The sequence below is a fragment of the Aspergillus versicolor genome (assembly GCF_001890125.1).
Source record: "Aspergillus versicolor CBS 583.65 unplaced genomic scaffold ASPVEscaffold_13, whole genome shotgun sequence".
Lineage (NCBI taxonomy): Eukaryota > Fungi > Ascomycota > Eurotiomycetes > Eurotiales > Aspergillaceae > Aspergillus > Aspergillus versicolor.
In genome coordinates this window covers 242,898-268,951 of record NW_024467536.1, presented here as the reverse complement: position 1 = coordinate 268,951, position 26,054 = coordinate 242,898, and the positions used below count along the sequence as shown (strand labels likewise).

The 26,054-nt window shown below is 51.0% G+C and overlaps 8 protein-coding genes across 8 annotated transcripts; 5 read left to right on the top strand and 3 right to left on the bottom strand.

The window, feature by feature from the left end:
• Positions 1 to 362: 362 nt before the first annotated feature.
• ASPVEDRAFT_142140 (GNAT family N-acetyltransferase) lies at positions 363 to 1,013 on the top strand (the record flags this gene model as incomplete). The annotated part of the gene is made up of 1 exon (XM_040807805.1): positions 363 to 1,013. The coding sequence occupies one exon, from the start codon at positions 363 to 365 to the stop codon at positions 1,011 to 1,013; it is 651 nt and encodes a 216-aa protein (XP_040673178.1).
• Positions 1,014 to 1,377: 364 nt separating this feature from the next.
• Positions 1,378 to 3,606, top strand: ASPVEDRAFT_56805 (Zn(II)2Cys6 transcription factor; the record flags this gene model as incomplete). Its single annotated transcript, XM_040815257.1, has 5 exons — positions 1,378 to 1,451; positions 1,502 to 1,630; positions 1,681 to 2,332; positions 2,380 to 2,877; positions 2,926 to 3,606. The coding sequence occupies 5 exons, from the start codon at positions 1,378 to 1,380 to the stop codon at positions 3,604 to 3,606; spliced, it is 2,034 nt and encodes a 677-aa protein (XP_040673177.1).
• Positions 3,607 to 3,798: 192 nt separating this feature from the next.
• Positions 3,799 to 4,239, bottom strand: ASPVEDRAFT_33637 (uncharacterized protein; the record flags this gene model as incomplete). Its single annotated transcript, XM_040810760.1, has 1 exon — positions 3,799 to 4,239. One exon carries the CDS (start codon positions 4,237 to 4,239, stop codon positions 3,799 to 3,801), a length of 441 nt encoding a protein of 146 aa, XP_040673176.1.
• A 298-nt stretch (positions 4,240 to 4,537) lies between these two features.
• Positions 4,538 to 6,667, bottom strand: ASPVEDRAFT_56804 (putative Melibiase subfamily; the record flags this gene model as incomplete). The annotated part of the gene is made up of 1 exon (XM_040815256.1): positions 4,538 to 6,667. One exon carries the CDS (start codon positions 6,665 to 6,667, stop codon positions 4,538 to 4,540), a length of 2,130 nt encoding a protein of 709 aa, XP_040673175.1.
• A 670-nt stretch (positions 6,668 to 7,337) lies between these two features.
• Positions 7,338 to 8,639, top strand: ASPVEDRAFT_65798 (fungal specific transcription factor domain-containing protein; the record flags this gene model as incomplete). The annotated part of the gene is made up of 2 exons (XM_040815840.1): positions 7,338 to 7,620; positions 7,669 to 8,639. The coding sequence occupies 2 exons, from the start codon at positions 7,338 to 7,340 to the stop codon at positions 8,574 to 8,576; spliced, it is 1,191 nt and encodes a 396-aa protein (XP_040673174.1). The 3' UTR covers positions 8,577 to 8,639.
• Positions 8,640 to 8,912: 273 nt separating this feature from the next.
• On the top strand, positions 8,913 to 12,355 carry ASPVEDRAFT_142746 (uncharacterized protein; the record flags this gene model as incomplete). The annotated part of the gene is made up of 7 exons (XM_040807865.1): positions 8,913 to 9,515; positions 9,564 to 10,334; positions 10,387 to 10,854; positions 10,905 to 11,030; positions 11,090 to 11,635; positions 11,683 to 12,042; positions 12,095 to 12,355. The coding sequence occupies 7 exons, from the start codon at positions 8,913 to 8,915 to the stop codon at positions 12,353 to 12,355; spliced, it is 3,135 nt and encodes a 1,044-aa protein (XP_040673173.1).
• Positions 12,356 to 13,686: 1,331 nt separating this feature from the next.
• Positions 13,687 to 16,247, bottom strand: ASPVEDRAFT_56802 (spherulation-specific family 4 protein; the record flags this gene model as incomplete). Its single annotated transcript, XM_040815255.1, has 5 exons — positions 13,687 to 13,946; positions 14,044 to 14,423; positions 15,078 to 15,388; positions 15,592 to 15,943; positions 16,000 to 16,247. 5 exons carry the CDS (start codon positions 16,245 to 16,247, stop codon positions 13,687 to 13,689), a joined length of 1,551 nt encoding a protein of 516 aa, XP_040673172.1.
• A 508-nt stretch (positions 16,248 to 16,755) lies between these two features.
• Positions 16,756 to 25,867, top strand: ASPVEDRAFT_46734 (uncharacterized protein). Its single transcript, XM_040813629.1, has 7 exons — positions 16,756 to 17,035; positions 17,089 to 17,178; positions 17,227 to 20,010; positions 20,060 to 24,218; positions 24,263 to 24,722; positions 24,767 to 24,977; positions 25,024 to 25,867. The coding sequence occupies exons 1-7, from the start codon at positions 16,970 to 16,972 to the stop codon at positions 25,672 to 25,674; spliced, it is 8,421 nt and encodes a 2,806-aa protein (XP_040673171.1). The 5' UTR covers positions 16,756 to 16,969; the 3' UTR covers positions 25,675 to 25,867.
• Positions 25,868 to 26,054: the final 187 nt, after the last annotated feature.

Genomic DNA, 26,054 nt, shown 5'->3' with positions numbered 1-26,054 from the left:
GAATAGTTTCCGTGCGAATCGTGTTCTCCATTGGTTCTAATTATTCGAATTGGTTGTTCCATGTTTCCCCTGTGCTTGGTCGACGTTAATCCCCTTCATAGTTAGCTTGTGGTAAATTAATACCTTGTTTATTTACTCGCATTTCTGGCATTAGAGCAGGTATAGGTCCTTCGGGATACCTTCTGTTTAGCATGCAATTTATTCTGATCATATCAACTCGGGCAAAAGTGTATATATCGGCCAAATTCTAGAACGCCGGAGGTTCTCCACTCGGTCATATTATATTTAGCCGACCAACTTATAATATGGAAAAAGTTCCTGATTATCCATCTGATTAATCCTTGTCTTCAAGAAATACTGCCATGACTTGGGATAATGATTTTTCTATTTTCCGCATCTCCAAAACCGAGCATGTTGCTACCTCTGCCCGCAACTACCGAAACCTCCGACTCGGCGCGTTAGCAGCGTCTCCAGCTTCTTTCGCTTCCACACAGGAGATCGAGGCGGCGTTCACCGATGAGGAATGGATACAAAGCCTCACCAGTCCCGGACGAGAAACGTTCATTTGCGCCGCAATCCCTCCTACAGGCCCTACGAAGTGGGTTGGTCAAGTCACCCTTCTCGGCCCCCTATCCACACAGCCATTGTCAGAAAATCACACACCAGAAAACGCTGTCCCAGAAAGCGACGAACGCTGGCACATGCTCAGCCTGTTCACATTTCCTGAATACAGGGGCCAAGGCCTCGGAGTGAAGCTATGCCAGGAGGTCATGCGATTCATCCAAGGTTATCGACCTCAGCCTGAGACGGCACAGCTTGATCTTATTGTCAAGGAGAGCAATGCCTCTGCCGTGAGGCTTTATGAGAGGCTGGGATTCTGGCATGTTAGACGGTGTACTCTTGTTGAGGCGCTGATTGCGAATGGGGATGGGCATCTTTTACCGGCTGACAGAAGTGCCCCTAAGTATACAGAGTTAGGTGGGTTGGTCATGAGAATTATAATATCGCGTTAAGAGGTATATCGAATATGGGTCTGATAGAATTCAATATATATAAATTCGAATCTGGATGGTCTACGGAGGCAAGAGCTCACAATACTGTACCCCCCTTTGCTCGAAGTTGTGAACAGCCATCTGTAACTTCAGTATTAGTTGCCAGAGATCTTAATTATCGATTACTATAAAGACTCCAATGAAGTCTCCTGCCTTTTAATACCGTATCTTCAGATACTGTAATTAATCTAATCATGTGACCGCCCCACACCGGCGAACCTGAAAGAGGCCGACCAGCATTCAGTTCCATCTGCTGTGCAAGACTGCGTTGAAACCATTGCTTTTATTAACCGGTGTCTGGACACGTTATCACACGTCACTAAAGATGGCGGAGAGTCGGCAAAGACATCGAAACCCCGGCCAAGCTGCCACAGCAACCCCCCAGAAGAGGCCCATTGCGTAAGTCGGGAACAACTTGCGTAATGGGTGAGTGGAAGCTAATGTCACAGTTGCTACCGGTGCCATTCACAGAAGAGCAAGTGTTCAGGCGAGAAACCGTGCTCGAGGTGTCGAAGGACTGGATACGCCGCCCAGTGTAGATATGCAGATCGCGACCGCAAAGTCCGTGTTGGTGAGAAGTATGATTCGGCCAAAAGGACATGTTGAGCAAATAATAATGATAATATAGGTATCTTGAGCAGCTGATAGAAGACAGCAGAGAACTTGATAAACTCCGAAATGGGGGATCACAGCACAATACATGCGCCGAAACCGCCGACGCTGCTGATAACCGACAGCATGAGAGTAGTCCACCGACAGCCCAGAATTATACCGGAGAGGCGTCGTGGTTCCAATCTGAAGATGCCTCTGTTCTTCCAATATATACCAGCGGGGCTTCCTGCCTCGTCTTTGCCTCTCAGCTGTGTCAATGCCTCAAGACCACTGACTCGCCAGCGTTGCATATTCCGCGATGGAATTACACCGATGAATCGACCTTGAACCTTGCATTGCACGCCGATATCAACTGGCCAAGTCCGGCCTATGCACATTTACTTGTTAAGACGGCGCTTGGTCATATTAATCCTGCATTTCACCTAGCGTTGAGAAAGGACACCGTCGACGTGCTTTCAAGTGTTTATCAAAAAGAAAGCTTCGACGACTCTATATTGAAATGCAAGTACTTTGCCTTATTTGCCATAGGACAGGTCTACTCAATGTCAAATGGCCGCGGTAATACGTCTTATATTCCTGGAACAGGGTATTTTGCTCGCTCTCTGGATCTCATCCAGGTAATCCCAGAGAGACCGAGCATGTTACATATTGAGAGTCTACTCCTCTTGGTGTGTATCTTTTTATCCTCTATTACTATTAAAGCTAACTTTCGAAGGCGTATTTTTGTCAATTCTTGAATAGATTCCACTCCGCCTATATACTCATAGGAAATGCACTCCGGCTGGGTCTTAGTGCTGGCCTAAACCACAACCTCCCCAGGACCCAGAACATAAGTGCAAAAGATCGCGAGCACCGAGTCAGGATCTGGTGGTCTATCTATGTGCTCGACCGTTTCTGGGGTTCCAAGTCCGGGTTTCCTGTACAGATTCACGACGATGATATCCACGTCGATCTACCGTCCACTCAAATTGACGATGGCCAATTTTCAGATAGCGCATACCAGACTGCGACTATAGAACTTGCTCGAATGACAGGAGACACGACGAAAGAGATATACGGGCAGAGAAAACATAACGACTGCTTTCTGCAACGTGAACAGAGGCTTCTGACCCAGCTGAAGGCTTGGGTGGAATCTCTGCCTGAACATCTGAAGCTGAAGCCGGATACGGCCAACCCTAAACACACTGTCCTCATGCATCTGCAGTTTAGCTTCGTGAGTCGATTGTCTACTCAGCCGAGAAATTACTAACGTTAATAATAGATTGTCACATTGACAATTCGTCCTGTCTTGCTTAATTTGCTGACCCGCCACTTGAAGAAGCGCCCCTCCTTCAGCGACGATGTCACTCCTGTTTTAACTACACTGGGTGAAGCATGCATCCACGTTGCACGATACTCACTGAAGTTATGTCAGGATGAGTGGACCAGTGGGTCAATTGCGATATTTGGATACGCCTTCCCAGTTTTCATATTCTCTTCTTCATTGGTCTTGATAGGATCAAGCCTTTTGCCTATAGGAAGCGCAGGCGATCTTGCATCTGCAGAAACCGGAATCGAGATGCTCCGGGTTCTAAGCGAGTCAAATAACCTGGCTGCCAAGGACTTGCATGGGAAGCTTCAGTTTGTTCGAGAGTGGCTGGAGAATTACCGAAATTCGACCGAAAATGCCCAGAACCACCACCTAAATCCCACAGTGATACTACGTGATGATTGCAATGTATCAAATAATAATCCACCTGTCGATGGATTTCCAATAAACACTGCCGAGCCATCTATATTTCCGAATCTGGATATCAGCGCTAGCATGGCTCTTCACAGCTCCACGATGGAAGAATTCCTGACGCAGCCTGTTTCAATTGCCGGGCCTACTGATATGGGCGAATTTCCACTTGACTTTGACTCGACGTTTCTGTGGTTTGACGATGCATCTATTACAGGGTGAGAGTATATATCGCCTATGAAGACTTTAGAGGCCCATAGAAGACCCCACGGATGCCCTGATCACGATGGAGCGAATATCCAGGTATATCTATGAAGATTTTCCCGATACTCAAATACTCATACTACATAGTACAGAAATGTGAGTGTAATACTTGATAATATATTGCGCTAATATGTGAAATACCCTGACACCCTACCTACCACAGTCAATATACCGCCGACTCTCAGGCCCAAACTCAAAGTTCGGCATAACATTCCAAACCTCCTCTTCCCCCAGGATGCCCTCATCCACACATCTCCACAGGAAGCGAAACATGGTAAACTGGCTTTCAGAGGACTGGACAGACTCGAAACACCTACAAAACAGACGCAAATTCCTATGCTTGAGGTATCCAACAAACTTCTTATCCCGTAGGTTATCGCAGTGTCTGTGGTTTGCCTCTTTGCGGTTCCATGTTTCTGCAGCCTTCACCCTGGGTCCGGATGGATTGTGGCGGGATACCGGTGCGAAGAATAAGTGGCATACTGTGCGGTCTAGTTTATGCAGGGATATGACATACTCCGCTGGGTCACGGTGATAACTCTTGTCCACGATGCCGATGTAGATTTTGTAGTCATCTGCGGTGAGAGTCATACCTGCGATTGCTGTAGGATGGTGGGTCAGGACACTGGGACTATTGTCAAGACCTGGTGAAGTCGATTTTTCATGGAGGAATAGAATGCATTTATAGGGCAGTTGTTGTTGTACCAACAATGAAAAGGCATATTGTTTAGAATTCAATGGAATTAACAAGGTATTTGTCAGAGTACAAAGAGAGCAGTAAGAAGCCGTCTGCTTTATGATCAGTCTTTGACGATATAGGGGTCAAGGGGTGCTGAACGAAGCATACTACTTCATATGTAATATGGGTCATGATGCATAATGGCACAAGTTAGACAATGGTCAACCTGAATAGTCGAGCACACAGCTCCGACGGGACCTTGACCCTCAATACACCATCTGTAGCTTTCCACTCGCTCTCTGCATTAAAAGAAGCAGGATAGAGCAGCCCAGCCTTGACCTCACGCCCTTTCAGCTGAGGCACCGACAATTCAACAGTATCAGCACCACCTCGCCTCCAAACAGAAATATAATACCTCCCCCCTGACGCAGCTGCCATCCCAAGTGCAAGCCAGTCATCATGCCAATGTGGGAGCCCTAATGGCCAGAATGCAGTCGCTGTCGTCAAGTCCGCGCGAATCGACCTGTAAACATCCATTCCCTCTTTGATTATATCAAACTGGTGCGGCTGCAAGATATCCAGGCGGCCACTGAGATGGATACGGCCCAGTAAGCTGTTGACAACCGTCATCGCATTGGTTTCATCATCCCATTCTGGCTGAGGATATGCCCAAGTTGCGCCCTGCTCCGGGGTAACAGCTGTCGGCAGCGCAGCAGAAATGGCCGCGTACCGATCCGAATCCTGCTGGTCGCTTGTTGATTGCAGAGAATGAGTTGCAAGCATAGCGTAGTCCATACGCTGGGCACCACTGGAGCAGTTTTCAATGACCAGGTCAGGGAATCTATCATACAGCTCGTTGACCCAGCGTAAGTACGCGCGGTTGTGACCCAGTTGCCCTGATCCCGGGCTGGAGCAGTCAATATCAGTCCCCTGGGTGACTTCGATGTTATAGTCGAATTTGAAATATCCAACTCCAAAATCATTCACTAGACGTCCGATTATGCCATGCATGCGATCGCGGACAGCCGGGTGTCGAAAGTCAAGTTGGTACCGGCCTTTCTCGACGACGCGCTGGCCATCGCGCTGGAAGAAGGTTTCATAGGGGAGTTCGTCCGCAACGACGCTGCGCACTCCGATGACTTCAGGCTCGATCCATAGACCTGGGGTCAGGCCCTTTTCTCTCAGTTGACCGAGGAGGTGCTTTAAACCTTTAGAGAAGCGTTTCTTGGATGGCTCCCATTCTCCGACGTCGTCCCACCATCCTGCGTCGTCGGCGTACCATCCGCAGTCGATAACGAAGTATTCTGCCCCGGCTTTAACGACGGGGTCGACTAGAGCTAGGATCTTCTCGTCGGTCGGATCGCCCATGAGGCAGTTCATGTAGTCGTTGAAGATGATAGGGAGGTGTTCGTTATCTGAGTGCTTCCGTCTGATAACCCGTCGATACTGGGTCAAACCTGCAAAGGCTTTCTCGTAGTCATCGAAGACATGGCAGAGTGCAACGGGTACGGTCGTGAACTCCTCCCCTGGCCCTAATCGTTGACGCCAGTCGTGGTCGGTTTCGACAGGGCCCCCAGCGGCAAGATAGACACTGTCCTTCCAGTCGCCGATTTCCCATCGCCACGAACCGTTGTTCTCTACCTGCCACAGCCATGTTTCAGCATTATCGCGGCGCTTCAGCAGGCCCATGGGGAGGTGGCCCTCCGTCGAGAAGGTCCCCCGGTTAGACACTGCATAGTGGCCTAGGGAGGCATAGTGGTTCTCTGGACGACCGTATACTCCGTAGTCATCCACCCCGATACTGGGGAGATCGTGCTCGATCCATTGTGCCTCGCGGAACCAGGAGTTAGTTGGGACTGACAGGGTATAATCAGCCCACCACTTGGAGGACCCGGTAGTTACGCCTCCTAGCACAAGAGAGGTGATTTGAGTAACGACGACATCCTGGTCGCTATTGTTTCGGACTGAAGCCGTTGCACGCACAACTGGAGTTGTATTGTAGACTGTAAGATGGGAGACTACTGTGAGGCTACCATCTGCGAGAGAGACGTTAAGGGTTTTGGCGCCTTCTCCGGTATGGATGTCGTGGGTTTGGTAGCGCAGTCGCGGCCCAACGTACGTTCCAAGCAAGGCCTTTGACGACTTGTGCTTCTCGGTCCCTTCACCGGCTAGGCGGACCTCCACCAGAGGAGCATGGTGATCTGGAAAGTACTTGGAGACCGAGTCTGGCTGGGCACTTCGTGTCGGGATTACCGCATCGAGACAAGCCGCGCCCTGCTGGTCAATGCGAACACTCACTCGCAGACACTTGCTCTCAACGCTGATGATCTGGGCAGACATGTTGGAGATCCAGATTTCTCATGATTTGACAGTATTAAACAAGAGAAGACGCCGCCGTCAGTTATAATATAGTCCGTCCTCAATCGGGTCGCCAGAATCATCGTGCCGGCAGTCGGCTTTGAAGCGGCTTTGTTGATGGGAAATGGTGGAGACTGCAGCTTGTATAAATATTGCTTAACCCCGCATTCTCTCTGTAGACGCTTTGTCACTTTTCCCTGTTTTAATCCCGGGGTATACACCGGACCCCTACCAAGATGAGGCCGGTCACTGCTTGTGATGCCTGCCGGTGCGGATTCAATGACATACCACCACCATTACTTCGTGCTGACAGGCAAGGTCGAATAAACGAAAATGCCGATTGGACAGTAACGACACTATCTGCACACGATGCCGCGAGCTGAACCTCAACTGCAGCCTCCATGGCTGGACCGTCCGAAGCCCTTATATCATTCCCACCCTTTCCACGCCGCGTCTGGCTCCCCATCCTCCAAGATCCCCGGAAATACCGACCTCGCAGACTCCTGATAGCCCGCCCGTAGAACTACAAAAGGAACTGGTAGCCTTATACTTCTTAGTCGTGCATGACACCCACCACTCCATCTTCCATCGACCCACAGTGGAGCAACAGATCTCCGATGGCGAATTCCCCGATGTCCTGCTCTACAGTGTCATGGCCCTGGGGGCGCCGTTCTCGGATAATCCGCTTTTTGCTAATATCGACCGGCGAAGACGTGGGGATCAGTATACAGAGCGGGCGAGGAAATTGCTAGACCTGACGGATACTTCGGTTACCACTATCCAGGCCTCTATTCTGCTTGCTACGGTTTGTTTTTGTGACTCGCAGACAGAAGCAGAGGCATTGTATTATTCTATTGCCATTCGGTTGGCCCTCATTCTTGACCTGCCTAATCGGAGGTGTGACGACCAACTGAAGAGGCAAGTTAACCTTCGGAGTATGTATCCACTCATTATACCCTCCTGTTTGTATTAACGGTTGATAGTATGGTGGTCGTTGTACATGATCGACATCTGGTCGTCCATGGGCCTCAACCTGCCTCGACAACTCGATTTCGTGGAAAGATATCCTCTCCCAACAAACGAAGAAATCTTTCTATCCCTTCAACCCGGGATAGCGACACCAGAGAACATGGACTGCCCTGGACTATGCTCCGAGATGGCGATTCTAGCACGTAAATGGGCGAGAATCCATCGTTTCAACAAAGCCGCCGTTAACAGCTTTATTGACTGGCAGTCAGTGAGCGCCACCGTAGACTCCTTCGCACGCGAACTGCAGGACTGGTCTGATTCACTGCCTTCATATCTCCAAGAGACCCCGGACAACTTGGAGCGGTACTGCTCGCTGGGTTTAGGCAATGCTTTTGCTGCACTGCATCTAGGGTACCATTACTACAACGAGGTGCTCTTCTATCAATTTCTGGCCAGAAAGCCAAATCAGGAGCATTCTGACTCGATATCCTGGTATCGCTCGCAGTGCGAAGAACACGCCCTCGCATTCTGCAATCTACTCTACCGCTGTCGTTCAACCAACCAGCTCCAATTCCAGTGTCTCTACGTGATGGTCGGACACATGCTCGTCGTTACGTCGACAGTATACATCCATATGCTCGTGTCCAGCGAAAACGAGGCCAAGATCAAACTCGCCCGCCAGCGCCTGGGGCAGAACTTCCAGATCCTGACCGAAATGCAGACATACTGGGTGTCCCTGGATGTCTTTCTTCATCGGCTGCAGGTGTTCCATAATGCCTGTATCAGATCGATTGATGAATCATTTCGAATGGATCAGTGGATGTTGTCTTTCCTTCTCGAGCATGGTACTACGGTTATGGAGCGCCCGTTGAATAGCGACTCTCCGGATACACTACGGAATTGGTTTTTGCAGACTTTTTGACTCGCATTGTATAAAGAAAGTAGATGTTAGATAACACTCTCCAGGAACACGTAATATGCCCGCTTTCTCTTTGCGACTGGTCCTACGGCCTTTCATACCCCCTCTCTTTCCGGGCCTCCCTTGGCCATATACTAGACAGCTTATACTGGATGAGCCTTATGTCAATAGCATAACAAGCCACAGATGTAAAAAGTGAAGTGATGAGGCGAGGCGCGTATTTAGAAGGCCTCGTAATACAGACAGCAGCAAATCAGGAGAGACACCAAAGCCCCGCCTTGCCGACGTTGATCTCGTGTTTGCTTGTCCCCCTTTTCTTTCACCATCTCCATTCCCGTCATGCCCATCGAGTTCAACTCATATTGCGCATTCTGCGGGTTCATCCTGGCTGGGGCTGGTGCGCCAGAGCCCACTCCTCGCCGCCGCCGGCTATGGGACGAGGAAGTGCGAGGATTGACGATCATGGACGATTCAGGCTCCCCATCGCTTACCGGAGTGGGCTTGGTATGCCCCTACAAGCGTCTATCCGCGCCTCATGGCCGCGACTTGACCTACCGTGACCACCAGTTGTCCGGGGACTGGGGCATTCGCACCACGGATTTGGGATCTTGGGCATTCGGGATTCACGACGCCTGCTGGCAGATGCTTCGATTCCGGCTCCATGGCTGGCAGGAAAGAGATATTATCACTTCGGCGTTCCACCAGCTACTGTGTGTGCCTCATATTAAATCTTCCTGGATCGGCTTTCACAACGACTATATCGACCAGTTTAGATGGTCTGACCCTTTCGCAATTTCATTCACCGATATCGAGCAAGAAGCGATGCCCCTGCCCTCATCGTCCGGGGGTTACTTGCAGGCTGGAAGCTGTCGGACCTTTTACCCGCTGTCTACAGAGCTAATACACGAGGTCTTGTCCCATCTATCATGCAAAGAGGTCGCGGTATTACGTCTGGTCAACAGGAGCCTCGCTTCAACTGCGGCAGTCGAGAATCTCCCTCAGTCATATTGGCGATCTCGATTCTTCCTCGGCCAAGAGGCAGACTTCCTGTTCCCAGATTTCTCAGAAACACGAGACTGGCGTGCGCTTTTCTTCGGACAAAGGCACCTGCTTCAAAATGATGAAAGCACGTCGCTACTTACTCGAAGGAGGATTTGTACTATGGTTGAGCCCTTTGCGCGTGTGCTGGAAGACGCTGCTGTTCCTTTGCCTGGTGTCTTTGGCATCACTGCCCATCGAGTCCCGGGCGAAAAGTCCCGATTTCAGATTATAACCAGTGACGGTGCTATTCAAGGGCCTGTTGTTCTGGAAGAATGTAACCTGTTGACCGCCGATATCACCTCTAACAACACACACGACCTAATTTCTCATGGATGTCGTGTTGTCGATCATGTAACATGCAGCCTCCCAAATCCCCACCAGTACACCCAGGGCAGGATAGCAGTATCGACATTTCATATTGGATTAATGACCTTTATAGCCGGTATAGGGGTATTCCCATTTGCCACGAGTGACGATGAGTCGTGCATAATTGGGTTCCATAACTCTGGGACAACGAAATGGTTTGACATGCCGACTGCCTCGTCCATTGAACGAATCCATGTTGCCTTCGCCGAGGAGGGACTGACAGGTGTGATGTTTGCCTTTACGGATGATACCCAATCTACTTGGACTGGCGTCAGCGAAGGCAGCAGAATCGCGCAGGGTTTTTTCGACGTAGCTGGGAGACCACAAGGCCGTTATCTGATGGCAGGCGTTGATGTAAGCTCTAGACCTTCGGTTACTCTCCTGATACCTGACTATCCGCATCTAGCTATATAGAATCGTGTCTCTAGGCGTGTATTCTCGAAAAGACCCAACTGTACAGGCCGAGACGACACCCGAAACAGCTTCACATCTACAAAACCAGCTTTGGATTCCCCGTCCGCCGACTTATGACGGCCTACAACTGACTCCCCTATACCCAGAGATGGAACCCCCACCCTTCGAGCCGCTCCTTAATGTTGACTTTGGTGGCCCTGGTGGAGCTCACCTCAGCGAGTTAACTGGACTTGTATGCTACATGGGCTACGACCCACATCCCCTTCTTGGAATGCAGGCAATATACGCCGACGGCAGAACCGTCCTGTTCGGCTCTACACATGCCTGCGAGGTGTACTTTACTATTGCCGGTCCAGATGGTGAACGTGTCACCGAAGTCAGTATTTTTCACGGGTTCGTCGAATTCCCACCACCCTGCGTGGATGCAGAAACCGTGCCCACCCGTCTTAGTGGTTTGCAGGTAGGTGGCATACATGGCTCTAGCTATGTGGCAGCGACTAATCGGATCAGTTCAAAACAAACTATGGTCGAACAGCGGATTTTGCTCCGATTCAATCTCGGGTGACGAACAGGTTACATATCATGCAAAAGCCGGCGTCGAACCATATAATTACTGGCCTTGTAGTCCGCCGCATGGTACGCTGATACCTTGTCTGCATTGACATAAATGATGCTAATTATTCTATTCCTCCCAGCCATCAAAGGATCCATTCATCCAAGTCGCGGTTCAATCCCAACCGTGCTTAGCATCCTCCGTGCCGTCCAGCCAGTTCGCTCCTCTTCCGGAGCCCGAGATCTGCAAAGAATCACTGCAACATGATAAACGTTTCTCGCTTTTTATTAGATCCCGAGGAGCGGGTAACTACCAGACCCACGCATCGCTCAAGGGCGTTCGCAGAATCCAAGCCTCAACCGGTGCCGAGGGTCGATGTAGGCGTTCTGCTCGTATATCTGGCCTGAAGTTGCTCTACGATAACGCGCCCACTGCTATAGTCGGGCAGTGGATGGTGGAACAAGAATGTTTTGACCTAGCCCCGGATGAGGGTATCGCATATCTCACCGTTTGGATACTTCCTGTAGCGGGGCCGCCAGAGTGGCGCCCGGCGCAACGGGGCCAGGTCGTGGCTCTTCGATTCGATACCACCAAGTCTCGCCATATAACATTCACTGCACCTGATTCTGACACTCCTCGTTCAAGGTGTCTACGTCAACAGTTCGGAAACGGAGATGGATACAAGCTCGTCAGTATGCACTCATATTGTGATCAGCCCGGCTCTAACTTTGTCAGACGGATATTTACTGGGTCATGAATTTCTGGTTCGAGAGAATCAGGGCAATCGGTCGGGGGACGTTTGAAAGAGCCTCAGTATTAGAACCGGAGCAAGGTGATGTGGCAGAACAGACTCAGAAGCTGTACTTTGACAGGATGGAGCATAGAGGCTCCAATGACCCGGTAGTCACTGCAAACGGCTGGCTCGACCAGGGCAAGTTGCTTGGGCTAGAGTTTATATATATGTCTGGTGTAACTGCCCGAGTCGGCGAGATGCACACGACATTTGGCAACATTCAAACTGTGCACTTCCCGAGGGATTGTACGTATGTTGGTATAACAACTGGTATTAAGGATTCCTATATCCGCGTTCTCAAGGTATTATCCTCCCTCAACCCAGAACATCGAATACTGATATTACTATATTTAGTTCGAATTCGAGGCCTCAAACCAGTCTCCTTTGCCAACGGAATACAAGACCTTAGGCTTTGGGCCGCCTTCGTCTGATGAACAAAAACTTCCAGACTGTGACTGGGGGCAGGTCGGTGCAGACGAGCAAGGACCGCGGGGTCCCTCCCGGCCATGGAATACAGAACGTATCTACACACCCCCTAATGGGACGAGGCTCGTTGGGGTCTTTTTTAATTGTCAGGTGTTTGCATCCGTGGGGGGGTTGTATGAGCCTGTATAGAGCGAGGTTGGTGCTGGTACAGGATGGTCAAGAATTATCCATCATGATACCCAATGAGATGCACCAGAGCCAGTGGATGCACAATGTTCAGCTTTACATTATTGCCGAGTATTCAAGTGAGCCATATTGAGTTGTCACACGGCCTAAAGCCGTGGGTATATGTCGATTGGTAGTGAACCGCGATACTCAGTTACACAACAGGAACGATCTCTAATTTGGTAGAGGGACTCTGATTTCAAGGCAACCTGTGTAACCGTAAGCACGATCTGAATCTGCAGATCGATCGATCTCTTCACGGCTCTTGCAAATATGCCGAACCACGTCACAAATAGGCCGTGCTACAACAATATGAGAGCTATCCTGCTCAATCAGGCTCATTGTGCTACCAGATATGAGTCTAGAGGATTCACGAGTGGGAGGATTGGTCTGCGGGGTTCATACTTACTTTTGCCCCTTTGGAGATAACCCCCGGTGGCTGGGTATGTGAATCCTCGACTTGACAAGTGGTCATAGCGTAGTCGGTACAGCACAGTCCTGTCTTCGGAAATGCTTATAATTGGCCGCAATAAACTCTTGTTGGGGTTGGTATCCGAGCAACGATGTCGCTGTCACTGAGTTTCTCAAAAATGATGCTATTGTTCCGTCGTCCATGATTAGGGCTTACGGGCTGTGTACACAGATGCGTGGCGCTGTCTCCGGCATATTTGAGGACCTAGGCGTAAATTAGAGCCGGCTCTTGCAAGCCACCAGATCTGCGGCGTATTAATTGACGTGATAGCGCCTAATGTGCTGTCGATTTTGGATTCTGAGGATTCGTATCTCGTGGTGATGATTTTGTAGTGGGAAAAAGATTCATGAGCGAAAATATTATTGGGCTCCGCGGACGGCGACATCAAATTGAAACATTGCCATTCCAATGCAATTTTGGAGTGGGAAAATGTTAGACAAAGTTCAAAGGTTCTGCTGAGCTGGAATGTTGAGGGACTGAAGAATTCGACGTTCACTCAGATTTGAGCAATTCACCCCGAACGAGCACTACAATGGACAAAACAACATCACTGGAGGCTCCCTGTCTCAAACAGGCTCAAAGAAAAGACGAAATCCAATACGAGCGCCACGTGTGCGACACCGCAAGAGAGGAGGAATTCTACGAATGAGACGTATCACGCCAGCCGCTGCAGGCCCTGTTTCATACCAGCCCCCAATTATTAATATCAGCTCTTTGGGTCATTATAGACTAAATGCCCGAAGTTACAGGGTAAGGAAAAGCAAAAAATATTCGCCACCTGCAACTAAAAAGGCGCCCAGGGCAAAGGTTCTGAAGTCTCCGTTCACGCCGCCTGCAGCGCCCGCATGAAGCCCTCCCAACTCAGCCCAAAGCTCTCGTAGAAATTCTCCTCGAGCTCCGTGATGAAGAGGTACGCAGACCGGTGGCGCAATTCCTGGACGAGCCCGTGGAGTTCGGACATGGGGACGCCGCTAATGATGTATCCGGCGCGTGTGCGGTCGCATGGATGCAGCGCGAGCCATTCTTGGACATCAGCGGAGCGGTACCGACTGTAAGACTCCTCGCAGACGAAGGATAAATCGGCTGTGGAGGCGATGGAGGAGTCCGAGGCGGTGCCTGGGTTGTGGACGACCTGGTGGAGTTAGTTAGTTCAGACCCAGCCGATAGCAGCAGGTTGGACGCAGAGTTGGAGGGAAAGGTACAAATCTATTCGACAGAATCCCTGAGGACTCTTTGATATACCGGGTCAGTGCACTGAGATACTCGGCTCTCGCCAGCGAGTGGAGGTTCGGGGTCTCGTCGACGAAGATTCCGCGCACGCCGAGTCTTGTTGTTTCATAGTGCTCCGACCAGGCGGCATATCGCGCTACCTCGGCGTTGACTTCTTGGAGGGGCCGGTGGCAATAGTCCACCCGAATATAACCTATTGTGTAGACATTTGGGTAGGCGTTCAGCCGCCCGACTTCCCGGGCGTAGTTGGCGTCGGGGGAGGGGATGTCGCCAGGGCCACTGTTGGGATTGACGATGACCAGGAACTCGAGCGTGGGGTCAGTCTCGATTCTGTATGGTTTAATTTGTTTCCTTCTCCCTGTTTCCTTCCGAGACTTGATTTGTTTAGCGACTTACGCTGCATAGAGAGGGGACCAGGTCTGCTCGGTCAGTGGATAGATGTACAGCGGGACAACCACCGCTGATTTGGGAGGCATCTCGACGGGCCGATTATTAAAACCAATAAGAGACAAAGATCCTACAATTGGGTGGTCTACATGAGTCTGGCGAGTGGTGCAATGGGCGGGTTGTTTTATAGCAGGGCGATGTCGCAAACAGCAACCACCAACCCAGTCTCCAACGAATTTCGATGTCTGGTCTAGTGCTGACGGTGTCAAATTCAAATAAAGACACATCGGAACCTTGAAACCTTGAATTGCGAGGCAGCCATTATTATTAACATTATTCGCGATAAGGTACGAAAGCGGAACGCCACAGCCAGCGGTCTCTGCAGGCGCCAAACCTGGCCAATGCCACTTCCTGCTCGCAGCCACGCTGCTGCACGAGCGATCCACTGCAATTCAGCTGGAGCTTTTGCCGTCTTGGACGGTGTTCTTGGCCTCCTTGGAAGTTGAAGTCTGAGAGGGATGATGGGGTCGGACGCTGTCTCACTCTGGCGTGTGCCAACTCAACCTCGTCTCCACTGTGTTGTCTCAGTCAAATCACGTCGGCACTGCATCGCAGAATTGCTGTAGCCCAGAGTCAAAGTGCTCGTAATAGTTGGCTGTTCGCGATGTCAGGTAGAGATATGCTGCGCGGTGGCTGATGTCGTCGACGAAGCTCTTCAGCCCGCCCTCGCTCATGTCGGGCACCGAGTGGAAAATATACGCCAGCGAGTCTCTGTCTTCATCGAGCGACTTTAATGCGGATTCCTGGTTCGTCTTATAATGGTTGTATGACTGCTCGAAGGCAACGGTGATGTCTGCGTTGGGTACGACAAGGCCCTTGTCGGGGATGGTGCCTGGGTTGAGGATGACCTGTCGATTATTAGCCCTCACGAACTGTTCCAGACCGATTCAATGCATGCAAGTGAAAAAGGAAACAGTTCAACGATCCATGATCGGTCGCAAGCGAAGGACAGATCAGGCCCACAGCCCACGGTTTATCCGAGCGATCGCCGATCACGCCCACGCCCACTTGTTTCCTCGCAGGTTCATTGCATGGTTATTTTTGAACTCACCGTTCGTTCGCCCTGGAGCCCTGCTGCATCCTTAACCGCCGAGCTGATGCGGTCCAAGTAATCCCTCGTTGCATCGGAGAATTGGTGTGGCGCTTCATCGAAGAAAATACCTTCCATCGCGAGATCCGCATCCTGTGACTGCCAGCCGGAATAAGTCGCAATGTCGTCCAGCACCTCGGAGACATTCCGATCGGCGTAGGTCGTGCGCACGTATCCCACTTTCTGCGCGTTGGGATAGGTGTTGAGCTGTCGGATTGCCGCCTGGTATGCCTCGTCGGGGAGCGTGGTCGACCCAGGCCCGCTTTGTGGGTTCACGACAACCACAAAATCGAGATCGCGGTGGGTGGAAATCCTGTATGCATCAGTCGAAACTCTCTTCCGTCTGCGACTAATAAAAGAGCGACATACGCTTCGTAGAGCGGACCCCAGGTGCTATTGGACTCTGGATAGATGTACAGTGGGAAGATCACGTTGGATGGCTTCCCCTTGTCTCCCTTGTTGGGCAGGATAAGCGCCAGTGGGAGCACAATTACGAGGATCACGATTATTGCAACTGCAATGCCAATCGCAATCCACCAGCGGCGGCGAAGTTGGCATTTGCGGTGCAACGCTGGGCTGGCTGCGGCGCCCTCGCTGGTGTGCTTAAGAGACTCCATTTCGGGGCGTGATGCGCATCCCAGGGAGTGAAAAGAGGAGAATCAGTCGGAAAAAGAGTCCAGGAGAGTTCGCGGGGGTGAGCTGTAGAAATATGCAACTGGGAGGAATTGCCAACAAGCCCAGGAATGTCAAGCCAGGCCCGAACCGGTCGAAAGCAGCGGTATCACAAACACGAATTTAGCCATATTTTATGTTTCTTTTCTTTTACTCTTTTGCATTTAGCGTGGCACCAAGCAGGACGATGGAGCAGACAACGCCCAGAACAACAAAGGCAGCCCTCATGGGTAAGCCCTAATGTAGGAAAATTCTGTCTTGCAATTCAGGCACTCAATCGCGCCAGCCAAGTGAAACTTGCATTGAGATCCCTGGTAAATGATCTATTTCTGGCGGCGCTGTCATTTCGACGGATGATATGGCGAGACCCTGTCTGGCTCCATCGTGCCATTGCGGCCCATTGGGCAAATGGCAGACTCTCAACAAGGACTCCGTAGCTGCATCCCTGCCAGACTGATACATCCGGGATGATTTTTCTTTTCCTCCAGGCTGAGGCTCCATCTATGGGCCCTGGTCGCGGACTGGCAGACTTATGGTTGGTATCTACATAACCCACTGCTCCCGCTCTGCGGTGACCAGGATTTCTTCGCGACCTCTTGGACCCTGCTTGTTTCTTTCTTTCTTTTTTTTTTTGTTTAGTCGTTCGTTTCATATTGGTCTCGCCATCATGGTCGAGTACCTGGGTTTGCAGGCGACAGGATGGGATCGGATGACAGCGACCTGGTGGGGGAGGGTGAGTCCCAAGTGCGTTTGATGTTAAACCTCTAATTGTCTAATCGTATTTAGGTACTTGCAGCGTGTTTGCTGGCGACTATTGTTCTTGGCAGTGTATATATTCTGTTCCGCATTGGGCGCAACCTGTATAGACATTGGCGGGTGAGTATCTTGCCCTATTTTTGTCCGCATTAGGCTCATCGCCTCTAGAAACGACATGAGCTTTCAGAAGTCCCTGCTGCAACCGCGCGATATATTGAGCACCTGAAGAAAAAGACACCGTTGCTATACTCGCCGTCTGCCACTGTACGAGAACCCAAGTCGTTTGGAGTTTACCTGGGCAGCTTCGACAGCCCTCCTACTGCCGACCAGACTCGTATACTGTCGCAATGGGAGACAGTCGTACTTGATCCCTTCCAGCATGGTGTTTTAGACTCTTTGGCTGGTGTTACTGCTCCTACACATACACTTGCTCGCCTGGACGTCGCAAGCCATATCCAGATTGGCCAGAACTCGCGCCACGACGAAGCGATATGCGCCCTGTCTGGCCTTACCAGCGCACTCACAACTCGACTGCGGCGTCCACAAGACGCTCACTCCCTATTCAACGGAGTATTACTCTCGGAATTTGACCGTTACTTCCAACCCGTCGTTATGAACGAGGTAGTCAAGTTCATCAACGGCCTCGGGCTCGATGTCTGGCTAGAGGTTTCGCCTCCGGACTACCTCCCCGAGCGCACCTGTCGCGAAATCGACATGGAGCGAGTCCGAGGTGTTGTCTACCGCAACGGAACTATTTTAGCAAATGGCGATCGCCGGAATTACTTCGACATGGAGAAAATGCGCACTGTTATGCGCGTTGTCGCGGCGCAAAAGCCCATCGGGGAGTCGACACTCGCCATGTGGGAGACTGTGGATGATGGAGTCGAGTTGCAACATAATGTCCTCCACCGCAGTTATAAATGGTGTAATTATAATAGTGCCATGAGCTGGATTGGATCGGAATCTGCTTTGACCGACGCTGCGATCGCAGCGAGGAAGACTGTCGTGCATGAACCGATTGGAGCCCTGATGTGGATGAAGGATGAGAATACCCTGGCTGCCCATGATGTCTGGCGGCAGAATGAGGATATCTCGCCTTTGCCGTGTGATCATGGCAGTCTATATGACTTGCTGAAGTATATAATTCCTAACCTGCGAGAGAAGCTTGCTCTCTATCCTCCTGACCCTAAACCAGCCTCGGACGGGCAGGTGTTCGTTATTGATGAACTGCAATGGCCATCGCTCAGTGAACCTCTCATGATAAATCCTTTTTCGTTTTCTCCGGATGGAAATGACTACTCAGGTTTCGGTTGCTTCCAGCTGGGATTGGATTGTACAGCCAAAGATACTGAGGAGCTGCTGCAAGCTCAGCGCCATACTCGAGACCTAAACCTCCTAGACCAGCTCAAGCAGCCAGAGCTAGGGAATATTGCTGAACAGCTTCAAGCATTGGCAGACTCCAAAAATGAAGGCTCTCGGGCTGCAAGAGAGCTGTGTGATCTGCTCCTCTCTTGTGATGGCAGCAATAGCGACCCCGTCCGCATATACTCTGGTCTTCACTCTGGCTTTAGAACTCGCATGGAAACCCAGATCTGGGGTATGTACCAACGCGATGCGATGGGGGTCTTAAATATCTATCTCTCTGGTAAGACTGAAAAGGAGCGCGCGGGAACCATCCTTCATACCTACATGTCCAGTAGAGGGTCTAGCCGGTACGAATGCCTGATGGCTGAAGTTGCTCTCTCTATTTCCAACGACACTTTATCGCAGCAGTGGCAGCTTCCTACTCGTATCGTCAGTGATATTGAGCAGCTCACCCCGATGGAAGCAATGCTCTTTGTGCGCCGGTTGTCATTGACCCTATGCCAGGAATGCGCAGACCTGACTGCAAAAGTTCGCGCCTGTTGCGAGCACTTCTTGATGAAAGTTCCTAGTCTAGCCCAGCTCCGTGCACTCGGTTCTAGTGAGTACTTGAGCGGAAGAATATCTCCTGATGATTTAGTTGCTGCTCGCTTGGCCTGGTATCGCGAGCAAGGGTGCTGGACACCAGATGCTGCCGCTAGCACAGCCCTTTTCAAGGAAGTCGATGCCCGCCTACCTGAAATACTCATCGACGGTGATGCCAGGACCCTCAGACAGCTCACGACCATTATTCAAGGAACTCTTCACAGTGATCGCATTGATGCGGGCGCTGATATGTTCGCCCTGGCTGTGTTCTGTGCTTTCCGCCGTCTGGCGTTTGACGAGATATACCTCGAAGTACTTGACCGCAATCCTCTCCCTAATGGCCACACTGTGCAAGCTGCTGTCTTCGCAGAGATGTATGCCCTGGGCGCTCGGTGTGATCTGTACTTCGACATGACGCCTAACGTGCTGGGCAAGATCATCTCAGCCCGTTACCGCGAATACTACAACGCCCACCCACCCAAGCGCCGAGAGGAATTGTTTACAGAAATTCCAAATGCGTATGCATCTATGGAGATCGACCTCGATCCAAAAGGCGACGCGCAACGGGTACCTTTTTACTATCGCATTACTTTCCTCGGTATCTTTGCCCTTCCTGCCCTGATCGACATCACCATGTTGACCACCATTGGACGCGGTCTTTATCTCACGACCTTCATGAGCGACGTCGACAAAACACTTGCCACAACAGCTCTCATGGTAGCCCTCCTCGTCTGTGGTGGCTTTGGCGGCTGGATTAGTTCAGGGGGCAGTTACTATCTCTACGCCATGGCCTTTCCTGCTATGAGCATGTTCGTCATGACGCGATTTATTGCAGGCGTCGCTGTCACGTTAGTCGGTGGACTCATTGCTTTGATCGCAATTGGATGCACCAAGGGCTTTGCAGCTGGTGTTTTGTTCTTCTTGTACTTTTTCTTCCTTGCGACGTACCTGATGTTGTTGTCTGTGCTGGCGATCTACCAGCTCCCTGGATTCCAGTTCCAGTCGGTGAGGTTAGAGATATATAGTATATCTTAATGTCGGCTAATTGGTGCAGGGACGTACGGTCATTATGAGCTGTATTCCGATTTTATTTGTTGGTCCAATTGTGACGCTGTGGGTTGGTCATGACTCGGTTATATATCTTTGCCTGTTAGGGCTTTTCTTGACTTCGCTCTTGCTCGGCGCCAGACGTGTCATCTCGCAGTGGAATACATGGTATTTGAACATTCCCCGAGTAACAGATGGGGATGTTGTCAATTGGTACATGCAAACAAGGGAATCGGACACTTTCAGCGCGACAGACATTTCTTCTTCTTCTCTTCCGCGAAAAGCTCTATACGAGGCTGTTCAGAGAGAATGCCAACGCCCGTTCTGGTCCAAGCCTATCAACGACGATTTTGTCCGCAAAATGGCTAATGGATACTCAGCGACGATGTTTCTCCTGGTTTGGTACTGTCGGTATTCGCGAACAAAAATCCCCCTTCCCTACAGTCCGACCTGGAACCTGCAGCTCAAGGCCGCTGTTGATACAATGGGCGACATGCAAAAGGGTCTAACCATGCACAGCGCGTTTCTGCACTGGCGTCATACTGGCGCCGATGTCTGGTGTGGGATTCTCTACTTCGTCATCGCCCTGATGGACAAATGGACGGCGCTGCTTACCGGCGAGGCACTCGTTGGACTTTCCACTGCATCAAGCTCAGAGTATCGACTGTCCGTTGGCTTCGGACTGGGCTACTATCTAGCTGGTGCTCTTATCCTGGATGCCGTATCCCAGCCTCTCTGGACTTCTGTTCACCAGAAAAACAGCGAGGCGATATCATCCATTGGTAGCCTACGTGAAGTGCTATCCCACAACTCCCGCGATCGCCAGCGCCTGTACTGGACCAACCTGATGAAATTCTTCTTTGTCCATATCTGGGGAGTTACAGTTACTCTCTCGCTGATGTGGGCATTTGAACCATCCCAGCGCGCATCGATCATGTATTTGGGATATATAGGTGCTTATAGTGGCCTGCTATTCTACCAGTACAACCGTATCTTTACTGGACCGGAAGCAGCGCGGTGCCTTGCATTGGGATCGGCTGTGGGATTCATAATTGGGATTGTTATGCATAAGGTGATTCCACCCTTTACATGGAGCAGCGTTATCTCGTTGGCGTCCGGTACGTGGACTGCTGCCATTTACTCCCTCTGGCTGTCGGACATTGGGATGCCAGGGTTCAATCGTGGAACAAACTTCAAGAAGGGTTCCAGCAGTTCTCCAAAGCCGTCATATACAAGCAGCTCGTTGGAGCCCTATTTGGACCTCTCGCCTACCACGCTCGCCCAGACATTCGATAATATCAATGCCCTGCCAGAGGACGTGCGCTATAAACTGGATCCATCAAGCCACCCCGGAAGTGAGGTAAAAGAAGTCATCAATGCAAACCTAGGATCAAGGACATCCGCCGTGGTTCAGGCTGCATTCCCTAATGCCGAAGAACTGCTGACCGAAGTCATCCGTCTCTGGGTCTCTGGCCAGACAATCATTGAGTTCGTCTCTGCTGAACACCTTCTCCAGACAGAGCAACGAGTCCGCGCTGTTAGTCGTCTTGTCGACAACCAGCTTCACATCTTCGTCGTGATCGGGCCTGGTCTCGTCGGGCAAGACTGGACGACAAATATTCGACGCAACTGCAGAGCTATCGCCGAGGCTGTCGTGCAGGCTACTGCGGAAGCGAAGTTGGGCTTTTCGCACGATCAGGCCATGCTGGCGGAGCTTCTCGTTGGTGAGCACCGCGATGACTACGATCTCTCTGTCCCTGAAGGTGTCAAGTACCAGCTTGAGAGGTCCCCGTCTGAGTGTTCTCGGGTTGCAAGCCATGGTCAACGGACATTGCTGCGCCATCTCTTGCTCGGTATTGATTGCGATCTGGAGTGGGATGACCTCCCTAGGGCTGCCCGATCACTCCTACTCCGACGTTGCTCTGGAAAGCCCGGGCGGGTCACTACAGAGGAGCTTAGCTGGCTTCAAGGGCGAGTGGGAGCACAAGACCTGCAAGGGGTCGGGGCGTTTGTTGCACGGTATAACATGGGCGTTGCCTTGTCCTTGTCAGTCAACTACTACGCCCAGCGTTGGATGGACCAGGCAGACTATCCAGACTATCCCGTCTTCCAGGACAGCACATATGAAAAGCCCATCCAGAGGGCCCTCCCATCCCCACTTGGGACAAACGTGCGGTTTACGGATGCGCTGAAGCTGTCCTTCACATATATCCACCACAGTGTGAAGACGTGCCTCAAATTTGTTATTATATCCCTCGTCGCGGATCCTCAGTATCAGCGTGAACTCGAATATGTTCTTCGCGGACAGCCGTTGATATTCTCCTGGCCGGTGACAATTCTGCTGAACAGCATCTGGTCGCTCTGTAAACTTCTCCAGCGGATTCTAATCCCCCTTGTACTTCTTCACGGCCGCGACAATATCGTCAATGTATACAAGGGCACCCGTGGCTGGAAGACTGTAATCGAAAAGGACAGAATCGTTATTGAAAATCTGCAGGGGCCAGTAACCTGTTTCGGGAAAACTCAAGATGACGGGCTTACACTTTTATATCAGTATTCGGGAAGTCATACCAAAGAGCCGGAGGACCAGACTCAACTGCTGGCTGTCAACACATACACAGGAAAGCTTGTGCTTCAGCGACGTCAGGAATACAAGGCCAGTAAACTGGAGAACGACTTTACTTACGAATACGCGGATAGCCGCAATGGTCGAGGCCGCAAACTTCCTATCCAGAGGGAATGCACCGCAGGGGAGCTGGAAGGGCAAATCGTCCAGTACGACGATAGCGGATATATTGTGTCTGGATCTGGCATGCAGGGTGTCAATCCAATGCAGTTCAAATACCGCTTCCGGAAGAATGCAAAATTCGACGACGAGCTGCTACGTGCTGAGTATACATTCCCTCATATCCAGATCAAGGTGGCCTGGTGTATGCCGCCACCGAATCGTCCGGAGCGTGAGGACAAATGGATTCCTTATCCCAGGGTCAGCAGGGCTACTTTCATTCAGGGCGAGGATGTGCACCATGCGAAGTGGACGTATGATCACAAATTCCACCCAGTTATCAAGACAACACTCAATGGGCAAGATGTGCCCACGCCCCCTATGATACAGGATGATTGGTTTCATGTGCTTCAGAAGCCTACCAGGAGTAGCTTCCTACACGACAACCCTCTGTTCTTCTTCAGGTCGATCAAGACAAATGCAATTACGAGGATGCTTGGATTGAACGTCAAGACCAGACCGATTCCAACCTCTAGAGCCCGAACACATCTGTGGAAGTCATGGAAAGGCAGCAAGGAGTTCGACGCGGTGACTACTACCTGGCTGGATGAACTGCTCCTACGATCTGATCGCGTTCTTGGTCCGTACTGGAGAAATCGCGATTTCGGTCGCCTCGATGCCGCCGGTGATTACCTTGACGGCCAGGTAGATACTATCCTCGCTCGTGTTGATATCGACCCGGAGGTCAGTTCGTGGACGCAAATGGCTTTTAAGATTAGCGACCTCTACAGCTTTGGAATTGGCGGTGATGCCAGGATTAATACACGCACACTCTCTACGCAGCTGCAAGACACGGACACTCGACTGCATGTCCTGGCAATGGATACGGCGACCTGGCCCAATGAACCTGGCGGTGTCTCTGCCTGTCGTCGGGACATGGTGAATGACTTGAAGGGTATAAGGTGGCACATTATCTCTGAAAATGCCAACGATTATGGAGTCCCGAAATTCCAAATAGAGAGAAATGTGCAGTCCCTGACTGTTCTACCGCAATGGGGTCTCGACTTTCTCAATCCAACCCACGGCGTGTTCCAGAATACCCTCGATTCAGCCGTCGTGGAACGTTCATTAGATACGAGGAAAGAGGACATCAGGAACCACTTTATCCCAATCCTCACGAAGCTTGTTCGCTGTGCACGGACGACCAACCTGAAGCGCCACAATATTGAGGAGGCAACGAATGCCCTTGTCGACCTGAATACATACTTCGAGTCCGGCCGCAGCTGGAACGACGTGTGGATGAGCGATATAGTGAAGAATACATGGCGTGAGCTGTGGCTTTCAGACGACGTCGAAGACACAACTCCAGTCTCGAAATGGTGGGATGCAGAGCATCCATCACTGCAGCAGCTCGATACGGCGCTGGATATGTGGCATCGCTGTACGTCCCTTGACACTCATTACAGAAAATAGCTAACTTACTAGACCTCTTCATCTTTTCCATCCCCGTGCCCGAGCGCATTCCAGACGTCTTCCAGGCCTCGCATCACTTCACTGGTGCAACGTACGGTGTCCTCTGTAAAGCGAAGCGCAAGTGTTCCCTCCATGTATGGGATCACTGCGTGAGCTTCCGAGAGGTCACCGTCTTCTTGTCTTCTGCTGTCTCGTTTGATTCTGCCTTTGTCAACAACACTTTGATATCCCTTGGCCATCTGGCGTGTGTCCTAGTTGAGCACCATGCCGACGTCGTCTTGCCATGCGCCGAGTACTTTAACCCTGGGTGGGAGATTGAATTAGGAACGGCTGAAGGGGCTCTCCAGCACCGCCGTGCCTTTAGGCGTAAGATTGACCCTGTGGTCAATGGGATCACCAGTATGGAGAGGTACAAGCCTATCGAAACTATCAAGACTACGACGCCTACTGTCGTCATGTTGTCGCACATTCGGTATGTTCACAAACCAGTATGCAGAATATAACTAACGTCCGCAGTTACGTGAAAGATATAAAGACGGCCATCCTGGCCACCGACCTCATTGTACATAAATGGGGCTTCAAGGACTACAAGCTACACATATACGGAGACATGGAGCGTGCTCCAGCCTATGCATCCGAATGCCAGGAAGTCATCGCATCCAAAGGACTGCGAGATAACGTCATGCTCAAGGGTCTAGGAAACCCATCCGTCGTTCTCCAAGACGCCGTGAGTAACTAAGAAGTTATTGAATACTCAATACTAACTTATACAGTGGCTCTTCATGAACTCTTCCATCTCTGAAGGCCTGCCCCTAGCCATGGGCGAAGCAGCCCTAACCGGCGCCCCAGTCGTCTGCACAGACGTCGGCGCCTCATTCTGCGTCGTTACAGACCGTGCCACAGGCAAACGCTTCAGCGAAGTCGTCGCTCCTAACGACGCTGATTCTCTCGCGCGCGCTCAACTGCGCGTCCTGGCCCTCTTGGACAAATGGAGTCCCTTCGCCGAAGACTCACCAGGGGAAATTGTACCGACCCTCGAATTCCACCCAACCCCCGAACAGATAAAGGCCATTTCAGACCGGATATATGCCAAAGTTCCCCAGCGACGGAAGTTCGGTATGCTGGGGCGCAAGAACGTACAGAATAGTTTCTCGTCGGACAGGTATCTCCGCGAGCACGAGCAGTTGCTTTGGCTGGGGAAGTATCAGAGCCATAGCTATATTGCGAGGACAAGTGCAGTTTCGTCAAGCAATTCCAGTGCCGCACTAATTAAAGAGAAGACGGCGATACAGAGACTCTATGTTGGAAATTTACCGTCTACACCGGACTCGATATATCAGCCTGTGCCGGCGAGGGCGTGGCGTGCGTGGAGGGATTCCAGACATGCCAGTTCGTCGGGGATGCATACGCCGGTGCTGGTTTAATACTTACGTAATGTTTATAGATATAGATTTGATGTTAATTTAATTGTTTCATGTAATGAGGTTTGTTTTGAACCTCTTCAGACGGAAAGTACGCTCTCCTTGTATCTGAGGAATGTCCCCTTGCCTTGGCGTCACCGTGGAAACGAGCAGTCGTCCATCGCTCCTTCTCTGGGATAATTGGAGAATTCTTCTTTCCTATTCTGTCACTAGGTGGCTCCTTCCATTGCTGTACTTGAGTAACTCCTTTGTCTGCGCCAAGATATCCAACACGAGGAGCTGAATACCGATATTGGCACGCGCCAATGCCGATCTGGATGCCGGGTTAGGCCTGTCAGCAGTGAGACTTAATATGTAGATATATCCCGAACCTGACTCCAGTC

Coding starts and splice junctions, on each gene's coding strand:
- ASPVEDRAFT_46734 (XM_040813629.1), top strand. CDS start 16,970: ATGGTCGAGTACCTGGGTTTGCAGGCGACAGGATGGGATCGGATGACA. Junction 17,036..17,088: donor CAGCGACCTGGTGGGGGAGG/GTGAGTCCCAAG, acceptor AATCGTATTTAG/GTACTTGCAGCGTGTTTGCT. Junction 17,179..17,226: donor ACCTGTATAGACATTGGCGG/GTGAGTATCTTG, acceptor CATCGCCTCTAG/AAACGACATGAGCTTTCAGA.